This window comes from Lissotriton helveticus, chromosome 4_1, assembly GCF_964261635.1.
Source record: "Lissotriton helveticus chromosome 4_1, aLisHel1.1, whole genome shotgun sequence".
NCBI lineage: Eukaryota > Metazoa > Chordata > Amphibia > Caudata > Salamandridae > Lissotriton > Lissotriton helveticus.
In genome coordinates, this window is record NC_136063.1 from 487,578,432 (window position 1) to 487,605,061 (window position 26,630).

Genomic DNA, 26,630 nt, shown 5'->3' on the forward strand with positions numbered 1-26,630 from the left:
CCTAGAAAAGATTGACTTTCCATGGTGTGGTACAAACTGTCCAGAACCTGAGGGAATGATACTTCGGATGGACATTTATGAAGAAGTAGTGTCACTCCTTGAGTCATACATAACTTCAGACGAAAATAAGACTTTTGAAAAGAAATTGTAAACTTGTTGCAAGATAACCTAGCGCCGAGTGGAAGAAGAAAAGTGATAGGGGTTTCATTTTAGTGGATGGAGAAGGGCTAGGGTTGTCTATTTCTACTGGACTTTGAACTGTTTTGCGGAAACAAATTGTCAAGCTTCCAAGTGTTTCAAGAAAGACATTGCAAGAGAGAAAGACTTTGTTTGAAAAGAAGAGGAAGTGAATGCTGGAAGATAGTCGAAAACTACACTGTTTGAGAACATGGAGGCTGGCAACCCGAACCGCAGGGCAAAATGTATAGCTGTTACATTTTTAGGAGTAGTGGTTTCTCTTATAATTTTAGTGGTAACTGTTTCATTCCTAGCGGGACACGAAGGGGATGGAATCACAGTTAAGGAGGATAGGGGAGTGTCAACACCGAGAACTACCACAGTTAAGGAGAAGGGAAACATCAATGAGAAAGACAAAGCGTTGTTAGATGCAGAAGTAAAAAGGTTACACATGGATGAATCACAGGGGAATTACAAGTCAAATGCTTATGCTAAGTTGCTTTATGAATATGTTGATGCCATGGAGGTAAAGGACTGCTATGTATGTATGCAGTTACCAATTTCGGTGGAGGAGGGTATCAAATACCATCATCTCCCGTTGACATATGGAATAACGTGCAGTTTATTGTTAAGTATGTTTTATGGACGAGACGGATTTGAGTATTACTTCTCGAATTTCGACTCGACATTGCCAGAGGTTCCGAATTTCAAGCATTTGAACAAATGGGACTACTACAAAAGCGAAGACAGGTTACACAAATGGTTTATTCCATGGAGAACGTTAGATACTTCACATGCTCGAAACAACAATCTGACTTGTCAAATATCAGAAGTTGAGAAAAAGTTTATAGCTCAGGTAGATACTAGGTACAGAAAGCAGAAGGCATTGAAGGCATCAGGACAAGGAGAAACAGATTGGACCAAGGAGGAGAGGGCACAACAACGAAAAGGAAGTATTGGTCCAATTGCTTTGGATAAGGAGAAACGGGGGAAACTGTGCATTCACAGGAGTTACTCCTACTATGAAAACGTTTTTGTAGGACAAGTCAATTGCGAACATGCTTTTCAATTGGAGTACTACTCTAAGAACTTCATGAAAGGGATGCAAGCAATACCAAATGTATATTTTGTATGTGGAAGATATGCCTATGTGAAGTTACCAGATAATTGGTACGGATCATGCTATCTGGCTGTTGTCTTCCCTAAAATATATCATGTTGAGAATTTAGACACGCCTAAGAAAGAAATATCAACTAGATGGAAGCGAGGGCTAGGTGCAGCAGAAGTAATTGGAGATGTAATAGGTGCTGCATTCCCTTTCTTAGGATTGATAATGAATGACATTAAGATCAGGAGGTTAGCTACAGTCGTAGATAGACTGTCTGCCAGTACTGCAAGATCCTTGATGCTGATAGAAGGGGAGATGCAATCGATTAGGGCAATGGTTCTTCAGAACCGACTTGCTTTAGATGTTCTGTTAGCAAAAGAGGGAGGAGTCTGTAGGGCCTTGAAGGTACAGGAATGCTGTACTTACATTCCAGACAATTCAAAGCCTCTAGAGAAGTATATACAAAACATCACTGCCATACACTACGAAATTGAGGACCTGGCCAAGGTAAATGTGTGGGAAAAAGTAGGCCATGGAATGGGTAAAGTTGGAAGTTGGTTTGCCAACTTAGGAAAGGGTATCGTTTGGTACATATTGAAACCCATCATCATAGTAGTGATTTGTGTAATCACTTTGTGGGGATTGGTGCGTTTGTATCAATGGTACAGAGCAAATAGGTTACAGAGAGCTATGAAGAAACAGGAAGAAGAGTTGACAGCGATGCAGGACACCCAATACAAAAGTCTGAAAGCATTAGAGAGTATGAAAAGAAGTGGTACTGTCCTGACTTCACTTTAAAGGTTCTACATTTTTGTGTCATGGTGATGATGACCCCTGAAGGTCATCAAAGGGGGGACTGAGAGAGCACAAGTTTGAAAAAAAATGTATAAGTACGCCATATTTACAAGCACGTAGTTAGTTCACATGTACTTTGCACCAGAGTGTTTATACTTAGAAGTGAAATACCCAGAGTGTTTATATTTAGAAGTGAAATACACAGAGTGTCTTATATTCAGTGGAGAAATGCATAGAATGTTTAAGTAGAGTAACGATAATCATAACTGTGTGAGATTAATGTAGAAATGTTTGGGATGAATATGAAAACCTCATGTTCTCATGTTAAAGGAATAATGTAAGAGTTGAATGTAACTCTTAAAACCCAGTATTTTGTGTAGGCCTCATGGCAATTCACAAGCAAATCTAAACGTGCTGCTAAAATAATGTGAGACAAGGTTGACATGGTTCTTTCAAAATGTACTATTGAATTTAGGGTTAAAAGTATATGCTTTATAGATGTGTTATTTTAGAAACGTATACTAGTTAAGAATGTTTGCTGTTTAAATCAAGTTAACGTTTTAGGAGTGCAGGAACCTGCTGAATGTAAATCAAGTAGGCCAGAGCCGATAATGTCATGAAGTTGAAATCGTCATGTGCTCGTTAGAGGAGAGGTCGTGAGGTGTCCAGTATGAAACTCTGAGAGTGTTTTATGGCCTAAGATATGGTGAAGTCTGGAATTTGAGGCCCACTGCAGGAAAAGCTGTATGCAGGTGCGAGGGTCCTAATCAGCTCGAATGAAAGGGACTTTGTTCAGTGGCCCCTTGCGCAGGCCTGTAGGAGTTTCCAGGAATTTCAGGGGGTATCAGCGCACGGAAGAAGCTGCCTGGGAACCAAGGTCAACTTTAACGAGGGTCTTCAAGAGTACCATCATGGAGTTTGCCGCGGAAAGATGTACCACGTGAGGGGCGTCCCAAGGGGCGTTTCTATTGGAAATGTGATTTGGTATTAGGGAAAGTGACCCGGGAGGAGAGCAGAGCAGATGATTTTGGGAGCCTAAGGAAGCGGATGGGTAGGCAGATAGGCTGATCAGGAGAGACCCATTATCAGAGAAGAGACAAAGAGAAGTGCGTGATCTTCTTAGGAAGTCACCTCGGCTGACACCTAGAGGGTTAAGATCTTGTTAAGTAGGGATGTCATTTAGTATAGTGTAGGGACAGACTAACCTTAATTTTCTTTTCTGTAATGACTTTGAGGTTGCAACTTGTATCCATTTTAGCAACCCTGATGGTATTCGAACTTGTACTTATTATTTTGTTCTTCAGACTCAGACTATTCAAGAAGTTCATGTTCATAGTGATTCCGATATACCTGTTGAATCTCATCTTGAGAAGTTTGTATCTTCAGTTATCTTTGACTTTATATTAAATCTTTAAAACTTCATTTTGGTCAGTGGTCATTTAGAGTGGTGTAAGTTCTTAAATTGATTGTTTACTTCGAGATTACCTTTTACTCAAGACAGGTACCAACGATTCAGTCGACAGGAAATGGGATTTGGTAAGATAATTAGTAACCAGTAATCCCGCGTTAACAGGAGTAAAATGTCTCAACCCCTATGATTGGGCTCAGTAGCCTCTGCAAGCCCCATGGCCCTTTAACAGTGATTCTAACAGTCCATAAAGACCTGAACTCATCAGATCGGTTTCTTTTCAAGGATACTGACACGAGAAGAAGATAAATAGTCTATAAGTGCTGTGATCGTCTGAAGAATGGTCTAGTACAGGCTTAACAGCATCCAAAATACAGTCTTCATTTAGAAGCATTTACAACTCAACCAACTGCATTAGTCGGTTGAGCCAAACATTCATTATCTAAGAGTCAACAGAAATATATTAAAGATCAGAAATACTCAATTCACTGGATGCAACACATAACAAAAACAGTGGATGTGACAGTAAGAGTATTTTGAAAAATATAAGGAGTTCATATGTTCGAGGAGACTTATGAATACAAATGCTATCATCGCTAACACAATTCTACCTGACCAATCAAAGCAATTTCGTTGCTTTTTATGGTTAGACTTGAAAGTACAGATGTTGCCAGACAATTATGTGAGCATTAATAGAGAGTTATTTTAGCCAGGAGTACATGATTTGATTGAGCAGAAATTGTATGCGTTTACAAAAAAAGTGGTTGCTCTCCACACTGCTGTGATGATTGTGTTTATTTATTCAGATGCCGGAGCATGAACTTAGAGGGGCACAGACATAACACCGTACTGCTGTGAAAGTTTGTTTTATAACTAGAAAATTCTGGAATGATTTCTGTGGCAGCAGCACATATGGGAGGAAGGCAGTCCTTAAACTTTTTAGGTCTCATCTTGACAGTGCAACTGTCACCTGACCTTTTACCCATACCAATATTATTGTACAGTTCTTTGCTTCCATACAAATACATATATATTCCTTTGCTATTCCCATTACCATACAACATTTCTTTGAAGCAAGACCTATTGACATTGCGAGTGCTGGTTTCAAAGTGTATTCAAATGCATTTAACTAAATTGTCAAGCAATGTTTTTGAATAAAATATTCTTGGCATTTAGTAAATATTTACTGAAGATCCTATACCAGAACAAACAGTTCATCGTGATGCCTGTGTCGTTCTCAACACGTTCTCCATGAAAAAATAATGTTCTAACATACCAGTTTTTTTTCACCAAAACTAGGTACACTGCCTTTGTAACACACAGGTAAAGGAAAAACCATTCATATATCTTGGAATACAGCTAAATTTGGAAGTATAAAAGATGTCAATTCACCTGTTTTCAGAATAGCATATCTTGCAGCAAAACTACATGAAGCTTTAGATTCAGGTAACAATTTACATATTAAGAATCAAGACATTCAAACTCATGTTCTTTAGGTTTGCACCAGCAGTTACTTGCGATTGCTAAAGGTACAATGAACTAATCTGGCTTTTGTCCAAAATGATTGTTCCAGGAATTGTGTCTTATTTAACACTTGCCTCCTCAGCCTAGAGTTTAAGACACATAGCAGGGCATGATATAATTTCCTTTAAGAAGGGCCAACCGAGGTGGACAATGCACGAAAGGTCTTGTCGGACCCAATAATGAGCCTGTGTAATTCAGGGAACCGACTACAATAAACCATACCCTAAATCAGTGCCTAAACTTGATTTAGTGACAGCCCATGAACTACTCTGTGACCCTGCAAACTCCCAAAAAAGAATAGAAACATAAACCCAATGTACCAAACTCATTTACAGGGACATTATGTCAAAAGGGTGGAGACGGACCTGCTGTGAGCATGCACAATGCCACAGGATGTTTTACGGTGGATAAGGCACATCATCAAACAATCCACTCTCACATAAATACGAAGAATCACATTTATACTAGCAGCACTGGCTCGACATATACTCAGTGAGTAGTGTTGCAACAGAGCAATGTTACCCATCACACCAGAATTGAATACATTAAATTTTAATTTGACAGCGCAGGTTCGCCCAGAGGCCTCTCGGCACTAGGACTGGTGAGACGAGAACTGATAATACTAGAACTGATGAGAGGTTCAGACAGAAGTCCAAAAGACTAATAAATTAAATGGATTTTTGGTGGTTTGTGAAAAGACAGCAAGTGGTTTCACAACTTAGAGACCACAGAAAAAGCTCTGCATTTCATACGAGTCCATTTGACATGAGAAACGAATCCCACCAGATGGCTAGATAACCATAGGAAACCTCGGTAGGTATCTGTAAGATACGAGGATGGATGGTGGGGACACTTCCCCATTCCAATGGAAGATCGTGTAGTCTGCAACATGCTTCTGATACTTGTTCATATTTTCAGACCCATTCAGGGGGGCCATGGGGCAAGCAGGGGCTACTGGGAATGATGTCCTAGGCCCATCCTCTATAGCTCTGCAAGCTGGGTCAGTACAATCCCTACTGCATTTGACTCACAGTGGAAGAAGTGGTGAGCAGTCATTGATGTCTTTAAGGAGGTAGTGTCACGGTGCATCAAGCTCCGCATTCAACAGTTAGCAGCGCAATAACTGGTATTCCCAGCCAGTGCTTGCCTTTTTATAAAAGAAAGTACTTTAATAGACTTGAAAACAAAAAGACCACACACTACAAACTGCAGTTAAGAATAATCACTGGCACTAGAGTTCAATGTCCTCCCTGTTCCCTTCTACATTCCGCTTTATTCAAGGTAAAGTATGTGTGGTAGTTTTTAGGTAAATGTGCACCAGCTACCCCCACATGTCGACAGACAGCAGATGCTTGATTTAAGGCAGGCAGCAAGTAGTCTACTCCAGCTCCACTTCTGGCTTGCAGCTCCTCACCCTGCTTCAAGACCACACAGTTTAGGACACAGTGCCTCAGTCCAGTCTGGTAATTCACAATAGTGCCAAGGGTTTGCAGTTTGCCGAGAAAGACAATGCTGCGATCCAGGAGCACACCATGCACTCTCTTTGGAGCCTTTGGCGGAGAGACCTTCAGCTCCAGAGTCAGCTGCATCGATTCATCCTGGCAGTCAGATCTTCCTTCAGAATGGCTCACTCTTTTCCTCTTTCCCTCAAGCAGGTTAACTTCCAGAAGCTTAAAGACAGGGAGACGGCTCTCCCTCTCAGGTCAGACTCCAGGTGATGTCCCCTCATCTCTGTGAAGCTGACTCCCACCAGACACTAGCTCTGGATGCAGTCTCCTGGGTACTCTGCAAAGCACTCCCCTTCCTAAGTCAAAGAGAATTTGGAACTGGAAACATGAAAGGTGCGGGAAGTTACCACTTTAATACAGTCAAAGCAGAACAGGGATGTGTATTCCATGTGTCCACTCTCAGAACCAGGTTGGGTGCGTCTTCTGTTCTTTCCAGTCTATCCTCTAGACACAGCCTTTGTGTAAAGTGATGCTCCCAACAGCATGGTCATCTTAGGTTAGAACACCCACAAGGCACAAAAATGTGTGAACATTGGAGGAGGTGTGGAGGTGTGGAGGAGTGTGGCTCAATAGTTAGAGCGGCAGACCCTGATGCATAGTTCTGGCCAGGGACCAGGGTTCGATTCCCGCCTCGGCAGGGTCTCGGGCTAAATTTCCTCGGACCTGTTAATTCTCGCCTCGGTGCCTATTCTAATCACGGGCCCCACGCTGCAACTCCACACCGGCCCCAACAGCGCTAAGGATGCCTGGCTTCACCCCGGGGGTGCCCAGGAGTGGACACTTCACAGGGAAAGCCAGGAGGGGTTCCACAGCGGTATGAGTATCAGCGCCAGGAAGCCGCATAGGCGACACCGCAAGGTGACCGTCTGGTGACAGTGCGCTCTATAAGTACCATGACATATACATTTACATTAACATTCTGAACCAGGTTCCAAACAGAATCACTTAACAGTGCAGAAGTACAGGTAAACAAGGCAGGCCTCACCTCAAGGATCCTTCACAGTCTGAACAATGGGGATTGAAGCCCCATCCCTCACCCCCAATATCTAACAAATAGCAACACTAAGAAGACTAATCAGAAGCCTCGCTCAGCAAAAGGATCTAATTACATTTCGAAAGGAGATTTGTCTCCTATTTCCCTGCCTCCGTGTCTAGGTCTACTCCCTCCAGCCCCAAGAATGTTAGCAATACACTTCACTGGGAAAACACCCTCACCTCCTCCTTCAGTACGAGTAGGCTCAGGGCTTTCAAAATGGAATCCACAGGCTGCCATTACTCTGGTTCACTCATACATATCATGCATGCACCACACATACAAACATGCATAACATACACTGGGATGTTAGCGTTAAGACCCAACAGTGCCCAGAAGCAGAATTTCACATGAGTGGGCCAATTGGACTCCAGTCCAGTGACACAGATAAAAAATGCCTTGTCACAATTACTCATTCACAAATCACAGTAGGATGCCTCCATTGCGCCATATGGTAAACCCATGACAGGGACATTCGCACACTTTCCAACAACTGACAACACAGTTTCTGTGCCCCTCCAGGAGCAGGATAGGTCCAGGACCTTACTTATGTCAAGAAATAGGCCTGACATGACACTGAAATGAGGCTGGATCAATAGGGGAGAGAATGAGCTTTGAGCAAAAGGGAAGGTGCACCAGAACATAGTCAATTGGCTCCAGGTTTAGCCAAAATTATCTTTATTGTCGATTGGGATTAAAAATTGGACACCAGTTTATGTCCAATTTTTAATCCCAATCGACAATAAAGATAATTTTGGATAAGTCTGGAGCCAATTGACTCTGTTCTGGTGCACCTTCCCTTTTGCAAAATGTTTGCCTATCTGGTTTCCAGTGGAGCGAAAGTGCGGCGGGCTCTGGAAGCAGTTGCACAGACTCTTTAATTATTTATATCTACCTGGGATTTGATGTGCTGAACCTTGGTCAGTCGCACTTTTGATCTTCTTTGTAATTTAGGGGAGAGAATGAGCAACTGGCTGTATCACAATAGAAAATATGATAACCAAACAAATGTGGCACTGAGAAGCCATGTAAAATGGAATGTTTGACCGTAACACAAGGGGCAGAGAAATGCAATAATGAGGCGAGTTGGATAACCAGAGGCCCGTCTCATCCTTAGGTAATCTAGAACTGTAACTAAGGCATTACGCTCATGCTTGTGTGAAGCTCTTTTTCTGATTAATCCAGCAACTTGTCATTTTCCAAACCGAGCGCTATTGTGCAAGACATTTTTCTCTAACAAAGCAATGGCTGGTAGGAGAAAGGTCGATCATTTCTCATGTGTCTGGGATCCAACACAGATTTTTTCAGAAGAGATTTGAACACCTTGTTTTTCCGGTTGCTCTGGACAATATCTAAAGAAAATGAAGCACTAAAAATAGAAGAGCATCCCAGGTCTAAGGAAAAAGGTTGGGCACCTATGTTAGTAGGTAGTGAGTGGACTTTGGGTTAAATGTGATGGGTAACTCCACTTCTTGTGTGAACTGGGCCATAAAATACTCTGAAACTGCAATCATAGTGCCACATGTCACCTGGCAGACAGTGAGGTGAGGAGCAACCCCCTTGCCCTCCAGGGTTAGGTAAGACACTGTCCAGTGCCTAGACCCATCCACATGGTGGCTTGTTGCCAACAGGATACTGGCTACTTGTAATGATGAGAAGTCCACAAGTAATCATATGGTTTTATGATAATTTATTCCAAGTAAGATAGACAGACCCCACCAGGAGCATCCAACATGGTGCTCAGCCCAGCCAACTGTAAACTCCCAGGCAGAGCACCAACATTCTAATAGAAACATCTCATGAACATTCCATTAGTGGTAGAGAAAGAACATTCCATTAGTGGTAGAGAAGGATTGCATTGAGAATACCAAAATACCACACTACTCCATTCTCCAGAGTGGATGAAGGGATGAAAACGGCCCCAGGAAACACACATCTGCACCTTAAGGCATCCTGATGTCCACTCATCCAACTCTTTGACAACTGTTTTGTCATGTCCTGCGCGGTCACTTCCCAAGCAGGGCCAACCCCCAATGCAACCTAAAGTGCAAGGCAACCAACTACAAGAAAGCTTCCTTTCTCTTCCAGCCTGGCCACAATATCTCTCCCGCTCTCAGAGAACATTCTATCCCAGACAGGCTTCAGGCATGCCCATTCCTTCGGCCAATCACTCACCTACTATATGCTCACTGTCACCCAGGTTTTGTCCATCAATCGGGCCACCAGTGGTAAACCAGCAGTTGTCCCTAGGCCTTGTAACCTCTACAACCTAAGGGAATCAACAGGAGCACACACTTAAAACATGTGCTCTCTCAAAAGTGATAACCATTCTTGTGACCTATTCTCAGCTTCCAATTGTTCACCAAGTTGGTAGAAGAGATACAGTGGTAGCTAGCGTCTCCATGCAATACCCACAATTAAAAAACATATTAAGGATATGTCAAACTCAGAAATCAAAGATTTGGTGTACTAAAAAGACCACAAGACATAGTAATAAACAGTCTTTGTGGATACAACTTTGAAATCTCCCGATCTTTCGCGGTTCAACGGGGGACGCGTCAGGGCTGCCCCCTGTCCCCTTATCTGTTCGCGCTCACTATGGAGCTCCTTGCGGCGTGGGTGCGCATTGATGCCCAACTTAAGGGGTTCCAATGGTCCGTGGGCCTGGCGGACAAAATAGTGCTCTACGCGAATGATGTATTGTTTTTTCTTACAGATTTAGACCGCTCAGGGCCGCGGCTGCTGCGCATTTTGCACATTTTTGGTGAAACCTCTGGCCTATATATGAACCCTGCCAAGTCAACGCTGTGGGTGCTTGGCGAGTGGGGGCGGGTCGGGGAATGAACCTCTGGGCTCCGGATTGCGTCGGGTGGGGTGAAATACTTGGGTGTGTACCTGTCGGAAGAGGCTACGGTTTCCCGGGAGCGCAACCTTACCCTTGTCGGGATCGTGCGCATGAGGATATGAAGGTGTGGTCCCGTTTGCCGTTGGCCATTCATGGCAGATCGGCCATCTTTAAGCTGGTGGCACTCCCTCGTATCGTGTACTAGCTACAAAACCATCCTTATCGGATCCCATCCCATCCTAGCGCTGGTTCCAACAAGTCAACTCGGCGCTGAGTGGGTTTTTGTGGGAGGGAGGGATCGCGCGCGTGGCATTGCGGACTTGCTTCCGCTCTACCTACACAGGGGGATTGCCCACGTCTGACGTACTCTCGTATTATCAGGCTGCACATCTACTGGTCCTAAATGACTGGTGGTACGGGGACAGGGGAGACCCTGCATATGCGGTTGAACGATTCCTCATGGGCTCGGCATCGGTCCATACGCTGCTGTATTCAGCCGCGCTTCGGCGCTGCCTTCCCTCGGCCACGCAAGTGGTATTCTATGTCTGGAGGCAAGCGCTTCGTAGAATGGGATGGTGGAACGTGCTTACCCAGGAAACCCCTCTATGGCACAATGGTCGCCTGCCCCACCTGTCCGCGCTCGTGGGCTTCCGGGGCTGGGACGCTATAGGTTTTTCCTCATTGGGGGATGTGATGACAGGTTGCTCCCTGAAGTCGTTCCAGGACTTGCAAGATGAGTTTGGGATGCCCCGCTCCCAATTTTTTAAATATCTTCAATTTCGCCACGCCCTAACGCCCTATTTGACTGCCCTGGAGCAACTCCCCGACTTTAGCCCGCTAGAGGCCAAACTGTTTATGGGTGAGTTGCCAGACAAGAAACTCTCACGCATCTATCAGACACTGGTCCACCATTGCTGATCCGACTTACTTAAACTTAGGACTGCATGGGAGGAGGACGTTGGGGACCTAGAAGAGGAGGATTGGAATGAAGCTCTGGCAAGTCCGTGGACTGCCGCAATATCCACTCGCCTGCGCCTAATCGAATTCAAATATCTACATCGCACATACTTTACACGACAGCGCCTGTGGCGGGCCAGAATGGGGGGCTCCCTGAATGCCTTAGGTGTGGTTCAGAGGTGGGCACACTCTTACATACTATTTGGGGCTGTTCAGCACTGCAGAGGTTCGGGGGAGGGGGTTCAGGGCCTGTCGGAGGTGTTGGCCTGGGTGCTTCCTCGAGACCCCAAAGTAAAGTTTTCTGTAAAAGTCTGCATATGGTATTTTTGCTATGTTGTTGATTGCAGTAGTCTCTGGTGTTCGGAGCAGTGCATCATATGTGCATCCAGACAAATAAAATCTGTTTTTAAAAAAAATAACCTTATCTGTTGTGCACACCATTAAAAAGCATACACATATCTTAAAGTGCTACGTGTTGCCTGCCTATGACACCTTATTCGTGTCTCCTCTCAACCTGTGTAACCTCAAAGCACCAAAGTGTGAGTTAATCAAATCAAAAGCAACATGACATCACACCGTGATACACATATATATATATATATATATATATATATATATACATATATATACTTACATGAATAACATTCAAATCTCTACATATTGAGGTAAAAGCACGGCTGATTCCAGTGTGGAAACTTCATTCTAAATAGAATAACATTCATATAAGCTCCCTATAATTCCTGTCTTAAAAGCTGGTCATCTTAGTAGCACAAAAGTCAAACAAAAAGTACTGTTTTTTTACAAAACCATATCACACTGTAGAAGATGCCTCTCGCAAATAAGTGAACATTGGCAATGCTGTGAGTAAGGAGTGCTACACTCTGCAATTAAGACACAAATAATGTAACACATAATGAACTACTTAAAAGGTGAAACCATAATCGCGGCCAAGGGGTAAAAGTGATTAAGAGATAAAAACTCACTAAGAATACTAGCCAGCGTTACTACACCTCGATCCAAGGAGTGTCCACAGCCTCCTGTTTGGGCTCCATCTTGAAAGGGGCGGAACTGAAACCTGCACATACCTAGCATTACAATTCTTAGATCGAATCCGCCAATGGGGAAGGAGATAGAGCTAAATATAGCAAAGTAGGTACAACCGTAGCCTAACAGGATTCCTATAATCAACGGTCAAATATCCGTATTAAAAAAAAAAAAAATAGGGTAAATATGGGGAGGATGGTGCTGGAGGGTTGAACAGTGAGCCGGCGCAATGACTGCCTGTGAACGGTATAGTAGGGCAATGGGGCAATGAGTGGTTAATGGTGTCATACAGTGCTTGGACTAAAGAAGTCCACAATAATGAGGATACTCTGTCTGTAATGATGCGATGTAATGATCCCCAGTGATAATTTTGGCATCTTACTAAATGGATTAAACAACTTAGACTATTGGATGATCAACAGTGGGATAAAACTAAACAGTGCCACTGGGATCACTGGACATTTTACCTTCAACTCTGTGGAGACACCGGCAGGAGGAGAGCTTCGCCCTTTCCAGCCTCGGACCTCGCCGCACCCGCTTCGCGGGTGCCTCAGCGCCTGGTGGCGTGAGGGGCTGCACATCTCTCCCCAAGGGAACCGAGGAGCTCTGAACTGGGCCAGGCACACAGCGGGGCTGCGAGCGTTGCAGGGACTCCAAATCCCAGGAGTCCCTGCGTGACCGACTCCCACCTTCTGGTCCGCTCTCCCTGCTGTCCCGCCCACCGCCCCTTGGACTCTTTTAAAAATCCAAACTCCGCCTTTCACCGCGGGATCACTGGACATTTTACCTTCAACTTTGTGGAGACACCGGCAGGAGGAGAGCTTCGCCCTTTCCAGCCTCGGACCTCACCGCACCCGCTTCGCGGGTGCCGCAGCGCCTGGTGGCGTGAGGGGCTGCACATCTCTCCCCAAGGGAACCGAGGAGCTCTGAACTGGGCCAGGCACACAGCGGGGCTGCGAGCGTTGCAGGGACTCCAAATCCCAGGAGTCCCTGCGTGACCGACTCCCACCTTCCGGTCCGCTCTCCCTGCTGTCCCGCCCACTGCCCGTACGTCCCCCTATATTAAAGCCCTATTCTCCCGCAGCGCGGGACGCAGCCCGGAGCGAAGACCGGGCAAAGAGCGGGCCGTTTTAGGCCGTTAGAGGCCGATTAGGGCCGGGCCGGCCCACACCTCTAACTCCTGTTGTGATTTAGCCCCACTAGTAACAGTTACTATTTTATATTTATTTATTAACGTTGTTACATTTGCTACTATGTCTCCGAGAGGAACTAGAAGTAAAACCGCTGAAAAAAATAGGCAACTTACCGGTCCTATAGATAGTTTTATCACGAGAGCAAACTCTTTTATAGATCAGAGCATTACACTCATTGAACGTAGAGTATCGCAAGACCTTTTAGAGGCTAGAAGATCCTCTATGGGACACCTGGCAAATATAAGAACGCCAGTGTCCCACAAAGAGGGAAAACAGAGTGAGGGCGGGAGTAAAAGACAGAGCCTTCCTAACACAGTGGACCTATCAGTCTCACAATTTTCGGAAACACAATTAACTTCCGACCTAGAGAAGACTCCAGACTTAGCCTCCCAACCCACCCCGGAAGAGGTAAGACAGGCAAGAGGGAGGAGGGAGGGCGCAGTAAAGAAAAAGAAACTCGTAGATGCTAATAATATAACTACAGACAAACCAATAGTATCCCTAACCGTGACCACAGAGAACACACCTAGCCCCCCCCTGTTGGAAAATCAGAACAGGCATACGGTGATGATACACCATACTCACGATACCACACCCTCTACTAGCTTGGAAATAGTACCCAACGCCCCACAACTAAATGAGCTAGGCCACAATTATAATACCGAACTCTTAACAAAAATTTGTGACCTGCTACAACAAACTTTCTCACCCATACAAGCTAGACTAACAAAGCTAGAAACAGCGATAGCCGATCTTTTAGCTCTGATGAAACCAATTCAAAAATCTAATTTAATCCAGGAGCCGCAGAAAGCAGCGGCAGCCAAGTTGCCTTGTTCAACTCCCATTCCCCAACTGAAAAATGTGACTCCATCATTGGCAGTAGTAGCCAAGCCCACAAATATCCCAGTGGTCAAAAATAAAACAGAAAATTACCAAATCCCTCACACAGACCAAATATTACCCCCCGCCAAAACACAAACATAGCTACGAAAACAAAACAATCACAAACAAACAGTGAGAGGGAGTGACAACCAATGGCCGTAACACGCCCAGTCACCCTTCCCCCAGAAGCAAGCCCATTTGTTGTCATTATGACTGGCGTCCCAGAATTGGTGGACCAAAATTCCGAACCTAACTGGTCGCTCAAGAATAAAATCCAACATTGGCTCAGTATTAATCGCCCACCTCCGCCCTATTGTTCAGCAAGAATCCTGATGGTTAGAAGAGCCCCTTAGGTGGGCCATGGGAAAAAACAATACAGGGAGACTGTATCCTAATCACTTTTGAAGACCCTAGAATAGTAGAACACATTTGCTCAGGGGAGGAACTTAGTCTGAATGGGGGGGATCGGTACGAAGCGCCTCTCCTTTTTTTTATCCACCAAAATTTACGGAAGGTACCTCCCCAAATGATGGACCTTGGTACACAGTGGGTCCTCGCTATCGGGGAAGAGGAAGGGATGAGTGGAGAGAGCCATATCAGAGGGGGAATTATAGAGAAACATCACGATGGGAGGGTTGGAATGGAATCCCACTAACAAACAGGTACAGCGGCTTAGAGTCAGTAGACTGACCACCACAGCCAGCAGACCCAGGGTGCAACAATCCAGAGAAGTCCAACACCTCCCATAACTCCCAAAGTGCTGACACCCATAGCGATAACATCCTCGCGAGCGATTATTCACACCTGGACATAGTGTCCTGGAACATTGCCGGTTTACGCTCAAAGATCGAAGATGGGAGCATCATGAACCTTGTGGGTAGACATCAAATAGTCTGCCTTCAGGAGACATGGTCAACAACAGAACACCACCTCCTAGGCTTCAAGACGTATTTCTCCCCAGCTCTGGAAGGACCCAAAGGCAGGCCAAAGGGAGGTTTAAACATCCATATAGCTAATACCATTCAGCAAATAAAAATAACGACAATCCAATTGGATGTTAACTCTCAGATTCTTAGTCTTTCCCTACCTAAAAATGAGCAAGTTATCCTCATAAATTTCTATAATAATCTCGAGGAACAACAGTTATTTAGGGCGATAGCAAATCTACATGAGAAACTATCTACCCTAAGGGAAAAAAAAGGTGAAAAGGGTTCTGTCTTTTTCATATGGGCGGGGGATTTCAACCTGCATCACTGCAAGAATCTGGACAAAAATTGTGCTGGGATGGTGACTGAGGAGGGCAATCCCCTCACTCACTTTTCCCATACTAACTATGGTACCATAATGAACGACCTTTTATCAGATCTGGACCTCCAGATAGTTAATACCCTAGACGGTAGTACGAATCACCTAGAACCAACTTATGTGGGAAGGGGGTTTTTGTCAACGGTCGACTACATCTTAATATCTGCAGCTCTTCAAACTAGGGTTAAACATTTTGAAGTCATCCCAAACACGTTAAGCGATCATTCAGTTCTTAAATTGGAAATGAACTTAATTCAACAACGGTCCCTACCCCAAATAATAGCTAAGGCACTGACTGAGAACAACATCAGTCTGGGCCAACTAAACGGTTTTACAATTAAATGGGGGAAGATAAATCCCGGAGAACTTACTGAAGAATTGATAAAAGTCACTAACTCCCAGTTTATGAAATGTTTAGACTTAACGACGGGAGACGAGGAGGTACTTAGCAACTTCTCCATAATTATGGAAAAAATAAAAACCTTACTCACAGCAAGACCAAGCACTCGACCCCGGAGCGATAAAGGTTGGTTTAATCATGATTGCACTCAGGCTCACACTAAACTTAAGTTAGCACTAAATAAAAACGATAGAGATCCCCATCAAATTGCCATCTTAAGAAAGGAGTACCTCGTAACAAGGAAGAAGAGAAAGGCGGATTTAAAGCAGGCCCTATGGGACGAACTCCACTCTAGTGCCCAAGAAAGAAATAGCGAAGCATTCTGGAGAGTAGTGAGAACCCCATTCTTGGCAGATGATAAGACCCCAAAAATTGAAGTAGCCATAGATGAGACAGAATGGGTATCCCACTTTTCCAAAATTTTCCAAAAGCGGGCAACATACCAAGAAGTTGAACGAGAAACACTACCAGATGTTATGTATCCCATCCAAATAGAGTTTGAAACCTCGGAGATCCTTCTGGCCATAAAAGCAACTAAAAATGGAAAAGCCCCTGGCCCGGATGGAGTCCCGACTGATCTTTTTAAGCACAATACAGACCTTTGGGCCCCCATCCTTACCAGGGTATGCACGGCAGCCGCAAAGAAAGGACTCCTGGAGTCATGGACAAGGTCTGTGATGGTCCCGATCTTTAAAAAGGGAAATCGCCAGGACCCTGCCTGCTATCGCCCGATATCCCTGTTGGATTCACTGGGCAAGATAGCAGGCAGGGTAATACTGGAGCGATTACAGCAATGGGTGGAGGAGAGAAATATCCTCTCTGATTTGCAATTTGGTTTTCGGGAGGGCTTCGGGACAGTGGAACAGGCCCTTAATCTCTCCATCATCATGGGAAAATACTTACATGCAAAGCAAGACAGACTCTACATGGTCTATGTGGATCTGTCTGCCGCATTTGACTGTGTCTCCCATGAAAAACTATGGTCAGTGCTGTCTCAAATGGGGGTGGATTCGCCACTCTTAAACTTTTTGAGGGAGCTGTATTCCAAGCCTTCCGCGAGAGTCCGTTATGGCACAAAGGGCGAGCTATCGACGTCATTCGGAGTGGAGCGTGGAGTAAGGCAAGGATGTGTCCTGGCCCCCTTCCTATTCTCCCTCTATACTAACAGCTTGGAGGTTGAGCTCTTGAGGGGTGCCCAGGACCTCCCACAGGCAAAACAACGCCCGATTCCCGCTCTACTCTACGCAGATGACGCCGTCTTGCTGGCACGGACCCCTCGTGAACTCCAGAAGGTTCTCAGTAGATATTCTTCGTTTATGGGTAGCCTTGATCTCCACATAAACGTGACAAAGACCTTTGTAAGGTACAGGGAGAAAACAGCCCAAAGACTTGGTGCTAGAAAACCAAAAAATAGAATTCACTTCTGACTATTGTTACCTGGGCATTACGATAGATAATAAACTATCTTGGAAGGCGGCAGTTGAGGCCAGGAAACACTGTTTTAAGAGAGCCATAGCAGCCTTGGTCTCCTTTTGACAAAAACTGGGCAAACGCCCACCCCTTGAACTATTAAAAATATACAGAGCCAAATGCCAGTCAACAGCACTGTATGGGGCTGGCGTCTGGGGTCATACAGATGTCTCTGCCCTACAGGTTGCAGAAAACGCATTTCTTAGGTTTCTCCTGATGGCCCCAAAGAGATCCTCAACATATGCGTGCCACGTAGAACTAGGCACCCCATATGTCGAGGATCTGGCAAGAATTCAACCGCTGCTCCTATGGCGGCGTATCTGGACCTCGGAAAAAAACGTGTTTACAAAAAAGATAGTGGCAGATGCCATGTCATTGGACCACTCTCAAAAAATAAAATGGCTAGCCTACATTAAGAATTTTCTCACTGACCTAGGATTGGAGATTTATTACTCCACTCCGGAAAATATTAGTGAAATCTCCAAGAAAGAGCTAAAAGACCTGGCCCTGGGTCACTTGGACAATTTGAGACTTCTTACCGAATCAGGCAAGCCTTCTGTCCAACACGCTATAATGATCCAGACTACCCTCACTATACAGCCCTACTTAAACCTTGAAATAAGCATATTTGACCGTTTTCTTCTGACGAGGTTCAGATTAAACTTATTGCATAGGATAGTAGCCTTTCCCGAAAAGAACTCTTGGGACACGCCCTTACCCCTCTGTCCCTGTGACGAAACTTCAGTACAATCCACCATACATGTAGTCTTGTTTTGTAAATTTTACAAAGAACACCGTAAATTGTGGTTATTGTCTTTGTTAAAATCTTGCGGATTTAAGCAGTGTCGTCCAGCCATGCTACACTTACAGTATTTAGACTCAGAAACCACCTGCTATCACGTTCTTAACTTCTTGAAATGCATATTTAGGCATAGGAAAAATTTGTAAATATAATTAACTAATGCATTTAAAATGTACTGTGAAAATAATTTGTGCATACTAAATCTCACTGTATTGTAAAATGTTATGCTTAAATTTTTTTTAAATGAAACGTATTAATATTGCTTTTATGGATTTCAAAATTCGAAATTCCGAATAAAGAATTTATAAATATAAATAAATAAACAGAGCCACAACTGAGTTCCTTCCTATGGGTTCAGGACATAAGCGGAAGAAAGCAAGTAATCTTCACAAACTTCCAACATTCTTCAGCCTTCCCCCAAACCTTTTTTTTTTTTTATATACACAAATGTGTTGCGAATAGGTCTATTTATTTATTTATTTTATTTATTCAAAGTTTTATATAGTGCGAACAAGATCCTTACAGATATCAGAGCGCTTCACAGAGACAGGGGTAGGGGCAGCAGGAATGAACAAGATAATGGGAGCAGTATAGTAATCACTAACATAATAGGATAACAGTAATGTACAGAAACATATCAATATACAATCAGGTAAACAAGTAATATAAGACGGCACAAGTCATTGATCCCACTACAGAAGGGTTCAGGTAAAACCTTGGATGTGTGGATGGCTTATACCAATTTCTTAGGATAGAGAAAGCACTGGGTGGGGGCATCGGGAGGGTGATTCAATAAACCAAAGTGTATCATATATTGGTCGGTAGTAAGAGAGTAGCGTAGTAGTGTCACCATCAAGTAGGAGTGTAGTGCCAAAGAACAAGGTGATCAGTGATACAAAGCGATGCAGAGTCTCAGATCCAGTACCTATAAAGTTCAGGAGATCTTGGCCAGAAGGATTGTTTTCACCTCTTTCTTGAAGAGTGCAGTGGAGGAGATAAGCCTGGTTTCCGGAGGGAGCGCATTCCAGATCCTGGGTGCCATTCCTGAGAAGGAGCGCTTGTATGTTTTTTCTTTCCGGAATCTACGAGGTTTCAGGAGTAGATTTTTTGTACTTCTATTGGATCTCGACTCTCCTGATATAGACAACTTTTGAGCGAGGTAGTTGGGTGCATTGTGGTGCACGGCCGAGTGTGTCATAACTGCAATTTTTAGCTGTATTCTGGCTTCAAAAGGCAGCCATTTTAGAGATTTTAAGTCTGGGGATATATGCGAATGTTTTCTTGAGCCAGTAATGAGTCTCGCGGCAGCGTTCAGGGAGGCTCTTAGGGGTGCTGTTGTGGATCGCGGGAGTCCGCTGAGGGCCACAATTCCGTAGTCTATGCGAGGGATGACTAAAGCTTGTACAGCAGTTTGAAAGTCTTTGGCAGGGAGGAAGGGTTTAAGTTTCCTCAGTGTCTTGATTTGGAAATTAGCTCCTTTTGTGGCTTTGCTAACGTGCTGTTGCATGTTGAGCTTGGCGTCGACTGTGATGCCTAGGGATTTCGCCGAGTCCACGATGGTAGGTTGGACATTGAGTGCTGTTAGGTTATTGAGCCAGGTTTGGGTGGTGGAAATTTTCGCCGGGGGTGAGATGAGTAGGAACTCAGTTTTCAGCGCATTTAGTTTGAGGTGATTATCGGCCAACCAAGATTGAGTGTTACTAAGTGTGGAATTCAGAAGTTTGATATCTTCCGGGGATTGTAGCTTTAGGTAAAGTTGTGTGTCATCGGCGTACATATGGAATTGAACATTGGATGCTTGGAGCAAGGTGGCGAGCGGTTCCATGACGAGGTTGAACAGTGTGGGGGAGAGGGAGGATCCTTGTGGAACACCTAGATCTGCAGGCACCGGTGTAGATAGCACATTGTCGATCTTGAACTTCTGAGACCGGTTATGAAGGAAGGAAGAAAACTATTTGAGAACAGTTCCCGATAGACCCATTCTAGTGCTTAGCAGCTCCAGTAAGTTCTCATGTTTGACCGTGTCAAATGCTGAAGAGAGGTCAAGAAGGATGAGGAGGCAGGACTCATTGCGATCAAGGATTTGGAGGGCGTCATCAATTATGTGTGTCATAGCTGTTTCCGTGCTATGTTTCGCTCAGAAGCCTGATTGGTGAGGGTTGAGGAGGTCAAATTGGTCAATGTGTTTTGTTAGTTGGAGTTGGACACATTTCTCCAGCAGTTTGGCCAGGGTGGGGATATTGGTGATAGGCCGGTAATTGTTCAGGTCAGACGGGTCAGCTGTGGGTTTCTTGAGTATAGGCGTGACTTGCCCCACCTTGAGGGAGTCTGGAATGAGACCTTGTTGAAGGGAGCTGTTGATGATTTTGGTCCAAAGAGGGAGGAGCAAGGGGATGAAGTCTTTTACTGCATTAGCAGGTAGGGGGTCTGTGAGGTGATTAGAGGGCTTCAAGGTGCAGAGCAGTTTGTGTATTGCTTCTTCCGAGTAGGTGTCGAAGTACAGCCAGGATGCCTTGTTTTTAGGTTGAATGTTAGACATTCTGGTGTGGTTGGGGAATCGGCTTACATCCATGATGAGGTCATTTCTTATGTTGTCGGTCTTTAGCTTAAAGAAAGCAGAGAAGGCTTCACAGTGTGGGGTGTCGCTTGTTGCGCTGTTTGATTGTAAGGGTTGTGTCTTTGTTTGAGTCTTGATTAGTTCGAACAGTTTTCTTGGCCTGTTTTTTGCTTGGTCCAGCTGGCGGCTAAAGAAGTCCGACTTTGTGCGCTTTATTTTCCTAAAGAAGGCATTTCTCTTGTTTTTAAGCGTTTTTAGATGCAGTGATGAGGGGTCAGATCTCCAGGTACGTTCTGCCATTCGCATAGTACGCCTGTCGTCATTGAGTCTGCCGTCATACCAGGGGTTAGAAATTTTGGTGGAGACTCTCTTCAGTTGCAATGGGGCGACTTCATTGACTATTGAATTCATAGAGTCAAGGTAGTGGTCGGTCAGTGATTGAACATCCGAGGCACCTGAAGGGGGAATGAGGAGACTGCCGATGTGGGGAGGCAGGGTAGTGGGGTTAAGATTCTTCATGTCCCTTTTCCAGGTTTTGGATTTGGTGGGTTGAGCCGGGTTAGGTTTAACTTTTTCGTTGATAAAGAAGGTGATAATGTGGTGATCTGACCAGTCGCAGGGTTGGATCGCCTCCAGTTGGGTAGAGTCCTCTTTGGCGATGATGAGATCGAGTATCGAGCCTTTGTCGTGTGTTGGTCTATCGCATATTTGGGTGAGGTCAAGCGCATTAAGGAAAGTTTTGAGACTATTCACCGCTGTGTCTTTCTGATCATTCCAGTGGAGATTAAAGTCACCCAGGTAGACTTGGGTGATCTGCCGACCGGCATTGGATGTGATCGTGTCCATGAGTTGTTGGGTGAATATGAGGTTGTCACCAGGCGGGTGATAGATGAGATGTAAAGCACAAACTTGTTTGCCCTCGCTGGTGATATCGAGGCAGAGGAGTTCACAGGAAGTAAGGGAGGGGGAGGTGGCTTTAGTAACGGAGAGGTTGCTCCTAAAAATGCATGCAATTCCCCCGCCCGTCTTGCCAGGCCTGTCCAGTCTAATGATGTGATAATTGGGGGGGACTAATATGTCCATTATCGGGGTAGAGGCTTCAGTAAGCCACGTTTCAGTCAGAATGGCTAGGTCCAGATCCGTTGCTGAGACGAGATCAGCGATGTCGGAGGAGTGTCTCTGGGCCGATCTGCAATTGAGTAGGATGCATTTGAGTTTGGGAGTGAGAAAGGTGGTCGAGCCTTCTAGAGAGAGGGGGACTTTTCTGAGGTTGTTAGGGATGGAACCTCTGTTGCTATGGGTTGGGAGCCTCAGAGGATTTGAGAGAATTGTGGGTATGGGGATGTGTGTGTTGGATATGTGTTTTACCGGACCTGGGCCATAAGAGCGTAGGAGAGAGCATAGGTCGTGGTCAGACAGTGAGTTGAGGACACGGCGGGGGGAGTTATTGCGAACGGGGATAGTCAGCCATCGCGGGGGTCGTTGGAGGCGAGGGTATGTAGGGAGGGTGCGTCGTTTGTAGGGTAGTGGGATGGTGGGAGGTAGACTGGGCTGTGAGACGAGAAGGTCTTTGATTGCGCAGAGATCTTTTTTGACTTGTAGGAGATCCTCTTTGACTTGTTGGAGGGTGGATAAAGTCAGGTCAAGAGGAGGATTGGAGATGGCGTTGGTGGTGAGAGCCATTGGTGAATGGTTAAGTTGTGAGCTGGAAAGCGGGCAGGGTATCGAGGGGGGGGATATGCTAGCGTTGTTGGAAGGTTCTACGGTGATAATGAGTGGGATGGCATTCGGAGTGTGGGCGGGTTTGTGGGCGGGTTTGTGGGCGAAGTAGGGGGAGGGTGGGAGGCATAGGTAGTGTCTTCAGTGGGAGACGGTGCCGGTGAGTTGAAGAGTGAGTGAAGGCTGAAGACAGTGGGGGTGGCAGGAAGGTAGTGGGGGCTGAGAATGGGAGGGGAGAGAGGGGGGGATGCTAAGGTAAGGGAGGCGGTATGTTCTGTGGGACTGGTTGGGAGGGTGGGGGTGTCGCGAGTGAGAGTGGAGAGGGAGCTGGGAGGGAGATGGATCTGCCGTGGGGGGGATGGAAGGGGGGGGGGGGAGATAAACTCCGGACGGTGGTGTGTTCAGAAGCGTTCATGGGGGGTGTAGCGTCAAAAGCTCCTTTGAGGTGTCAGTAAAATGTCAATGTTTTGCAACTGCATTTCGATCGCAAAACATTGATAAACACCTTAACGAATTGCTGTTTGGGAGGGATGCTCTAAACATTCTCCTTCCAAAGAGATTTGTTGTATGTTTCCAAACCCATGTTGTGATCCAGTAACACAGAAAATGTATTAAGTACATTAAAAACCTATGTTGTAGCCCCATACCTTGTGATTAGCAACTTGCAGGATTTGCGATCGCAAAGTGGCTTTGTACATGAGGCCCTAACAGTTGAAGCTAGTGACGTTACTGTTGCTTTCTCATGCAGCAAACAGATTATACATACCTTATTGTCCAGTTTTCTTGCTTCTACCTCGAAAAGGACAGCTCTGTTATCTTTTATTTCTTCGGCTTCAATCTAGAAAATGAAAATTTGAAATGAGTAAACTTGTTGATGATAATATTCACGTAGCATTTAATGCGGATCAAAAGCTAGATTAGCAAAGAGCAAAAAGAATCGACTTTTTTAAGGTATTTTTTTTTTTTTTAAACAGCAGAACTTAAAACTATAGACCCTGGAGAATTGGCACACTTATTTTTAAATTATCCAATAAAATTCTACATAAGAAAGCAGTGAGATTCTGAAGGAGGGCATTCTTGAATTAAACAATAACAATGCTGCACTGTCAACAAGAGAAAGCCAATAGAAAAATAACATTATGGGTAAGATTACATACCGTGATGGTTCCTTTTCCGGCTGGCTTGCCATTCTTTAGCACCAAAGGTCTTGTTATCGTCCTACTGGATACGATCTGTTGGAATGAAACTATATGCATTAAAAACATTCATATTCGACAAAGATGCTCGTGCTTTACTTATTACGAATGGCTTATTTTCCTGGAGAAGTCCTAAAATGGACGACCTCGTGCATTCAAATTTCATTGAGATTAGAGATCAATATATGCAAAGGACTGATTTTGGAAGACATCTCTACATATATTGCTCAAGTATGACACACAACAGGTGTGTTTATTGGCAATGCAGATGGCCTGCCACTCTTTTTTGATCAACGGGACACAACAAACTTCGTGAAATATAGGGATATCTTTTGTGGTATTTGCAGGGCGAATAGAAGGCTCAGTTTCCATGTAGTTTTCTGCACAACGGTGTTCTCGCAGCATAAACCCGGTTTACTCCTCAATTTCTCAGTGTAGCACACACAAACTCATTAAAGAGGTAAATCGGATACAATGTACGCATATCTCATATTTTCCAAACTGAGATAATGAATAATTCACCTTGCTATTTTTAGTTGAGAAATAATTTGAAAAACGTAATTCGGATCCTTTCTCTCCCTGGATTGCATACTGTGAAATCGATAGTCACTTGTCGAAGTAATGAGCCTAGGGTTTCATTCTCCGTCAGCAGATATGTTTTGTGTAATCAGCAGTCACTAGTCGAGGAGTGACAAAGTCATTATAAAACTGCAGAACGAAGCCCAAGTAAGCGGCAAAAAAGGTGGAACACGCACGCAGTTTTAGAATTAACGCCACATGCACGGCGCGCTATTTATAGAAGGCAAAATCCTTCCTCTGGAATAGTGAGTGACATGTTTTCAACAAGAGAGCGTCACCTCCGCCGCTGGCATGTAGGATACAGGACTCTACTTACTTTACTGATAGTAACCACGATTGAATCCGAACATATTAAATTAATTATTAAAGGCGGCAAGATAGTCTTTTTATCACGTGGAAACACCTTAAATGACCTGGGGAAAATACAATGCAAGATGAAGGGCTACTCGGTTTAATTTCTTAGTAGAATGGGAAGCCAGACACACACACACCACTCTCCACATAAGATCCATATAATCTGTAACATCCTGTGAAGGTTCCTGAGCAGTGTATTGGAAGGGAGCTATGGTTGCCTCGCTCATTATAAATGGTGAATTTCAGTGGTTGTTGGGTTTAAGATGGTAACCACAACACTCCTTAAAGTGATAATTTTAGGGTCTCATTTAGTTTGTTTTTTAAATCACAAACGTTATTTTCTCATCTAAAAATATCAATCAATCAATCAATCAATCACAGCATTTATAAAGCGCGCTACTCACCCGGGAGGGTCTCAAGGCGCTGGGGGAGAGGGGTATGTTACTGCTCGAACAGCCAGGTCTTGAGCTTCTTCCTGAAGGAGAGATGGTCTTGGGTTCGCCGAAGGTGGGTGGGGAGGGAGTTCCAAGTCTTGGCTGCAAGGTAGGAGAAGGATCTTCCTCCGGCGGTGGCTCTGCGGATGCGTGGTACGGTGGTGAGTGCGTGGCTGGTCGATCGTAGCTGGCGGGCGGGCGTGTAGAAGGTCAGGCGGTCGTTGAGGTACTTGGGTCCCAGGTCGTGGAGAGCCTTGTGTGCGTGGGTGAGGAGTCTGAACGTGATTCTCTTGCTGACGGGGAGCCAGTGCAGGTCTCTCAGGTGTCCGGTGATGTGGCTGTGTCGGGGGATGTCCTGGATGAGTCGTACGGAGGCGTTCTGGATGCGTTGGAGTCTTTTTTGAAGTTTGGCTGTGGTTCCGGCGTAGATGGTGTTCCCGTAGTCCAGTCGGCTGGTGACAAGTGCCTGGGTGACGGTCTTCCTGGTTTCAGTGGGGATCCATCTGAAGATCTTGCGGAGCATGCGCAGGGTGTTGAAGCATGAAGATGAGACGGCATTGACTTGTCTGGTCATTGACAGGGAGGAGTCCAGGATGAAGCCTAGGTTGCGTGCGTGGTCCGTTGGTTTGGGGGCGGTGCCCAGGGCCGGGGGCCACCAGGAGTCGTCCCAGGCGGAGGGTGATGATCCCAGGATGAGGACTTCCGTCTTGTCTGAGTTCAGTTTAAGGTGGCTGATCCTCATCCAGTCGGCGACGTCTTTCATCCCTTCGTGTAGATTGGCTCTGGCGGTGGTGGGGTCGTTGGTGAGGGAGAGGATCAGCTGGGTGTCGTCGGCGTAGGAGATGATGTTGAGGTTGTGTTGGCGTGCGATGGCTGCGAGGGGGCTCATGTAGACGTTGAAGAGGGTTGGACTGAGTGAAGATCCTTGTGGTACGCCGCAGATGACTTCGGTGGCCTCGGATCTGACCGGAGGGAGGCGGACTCTCTGGGTTCTTCCGGCGAGGAACGAGATGATCCACTCCAGCGCTTTCTCTCGGATTCCGATGTTGCTGAGGCGCTTCACTAGGGTGTGGTGGCAGACAGTGTCGAACGACGCAGAGAGGTCCAGGAGGATGAGGGCCGCTGTTTCCCCGTTGTCGATCAGGGTTCTGATGTCGTCGGTGGCTGCGATTAGGGCGGTCTCGGTGCTGTGGTAGGCCCGACACCCGGACTGCGAGGGGTCGAGGGATCCGTTCGTCTCGAGGAAGGCGGCAAGCTGTTTGTTGACGGTCTTCTCGATGACTTTGGCCGGAAAAGGAAGGAGCGAGATGGGACGGTAGTTCTTGAGGTCGGTGGGGTCC

General features: G+C 45.4%; 1 protein-coding gene across 1 annotated transcript in view; it reads right to left on the bottom strand.

Annotated features, from left to right (window-relative positions):
* Positions 1 to 26,630, bottom strand: part of CPNE3 (copine 3) — a 493,182-nt gene that overhangs the window by 198,996 nt on the left and 267,556 nt on the right. Inside the window, exons 4-5 of the mRNA XM_078687070.1 lie at positions 23,885 to 23,959; positions 23,494 to 23,565 (exon numbers count right to left, since the gene is read on the bottom strand). Of these exons, the coding sequence (XP_078543196.1) occupies positions 23,494 to 23,565; positions 23,885 to 23,959 (147 nt within the window). The remainder of the gene's footprint in view (positions 1 to 23,493; positions 23,566 to 23,884; positions 23,960 to 26,630) is intronic.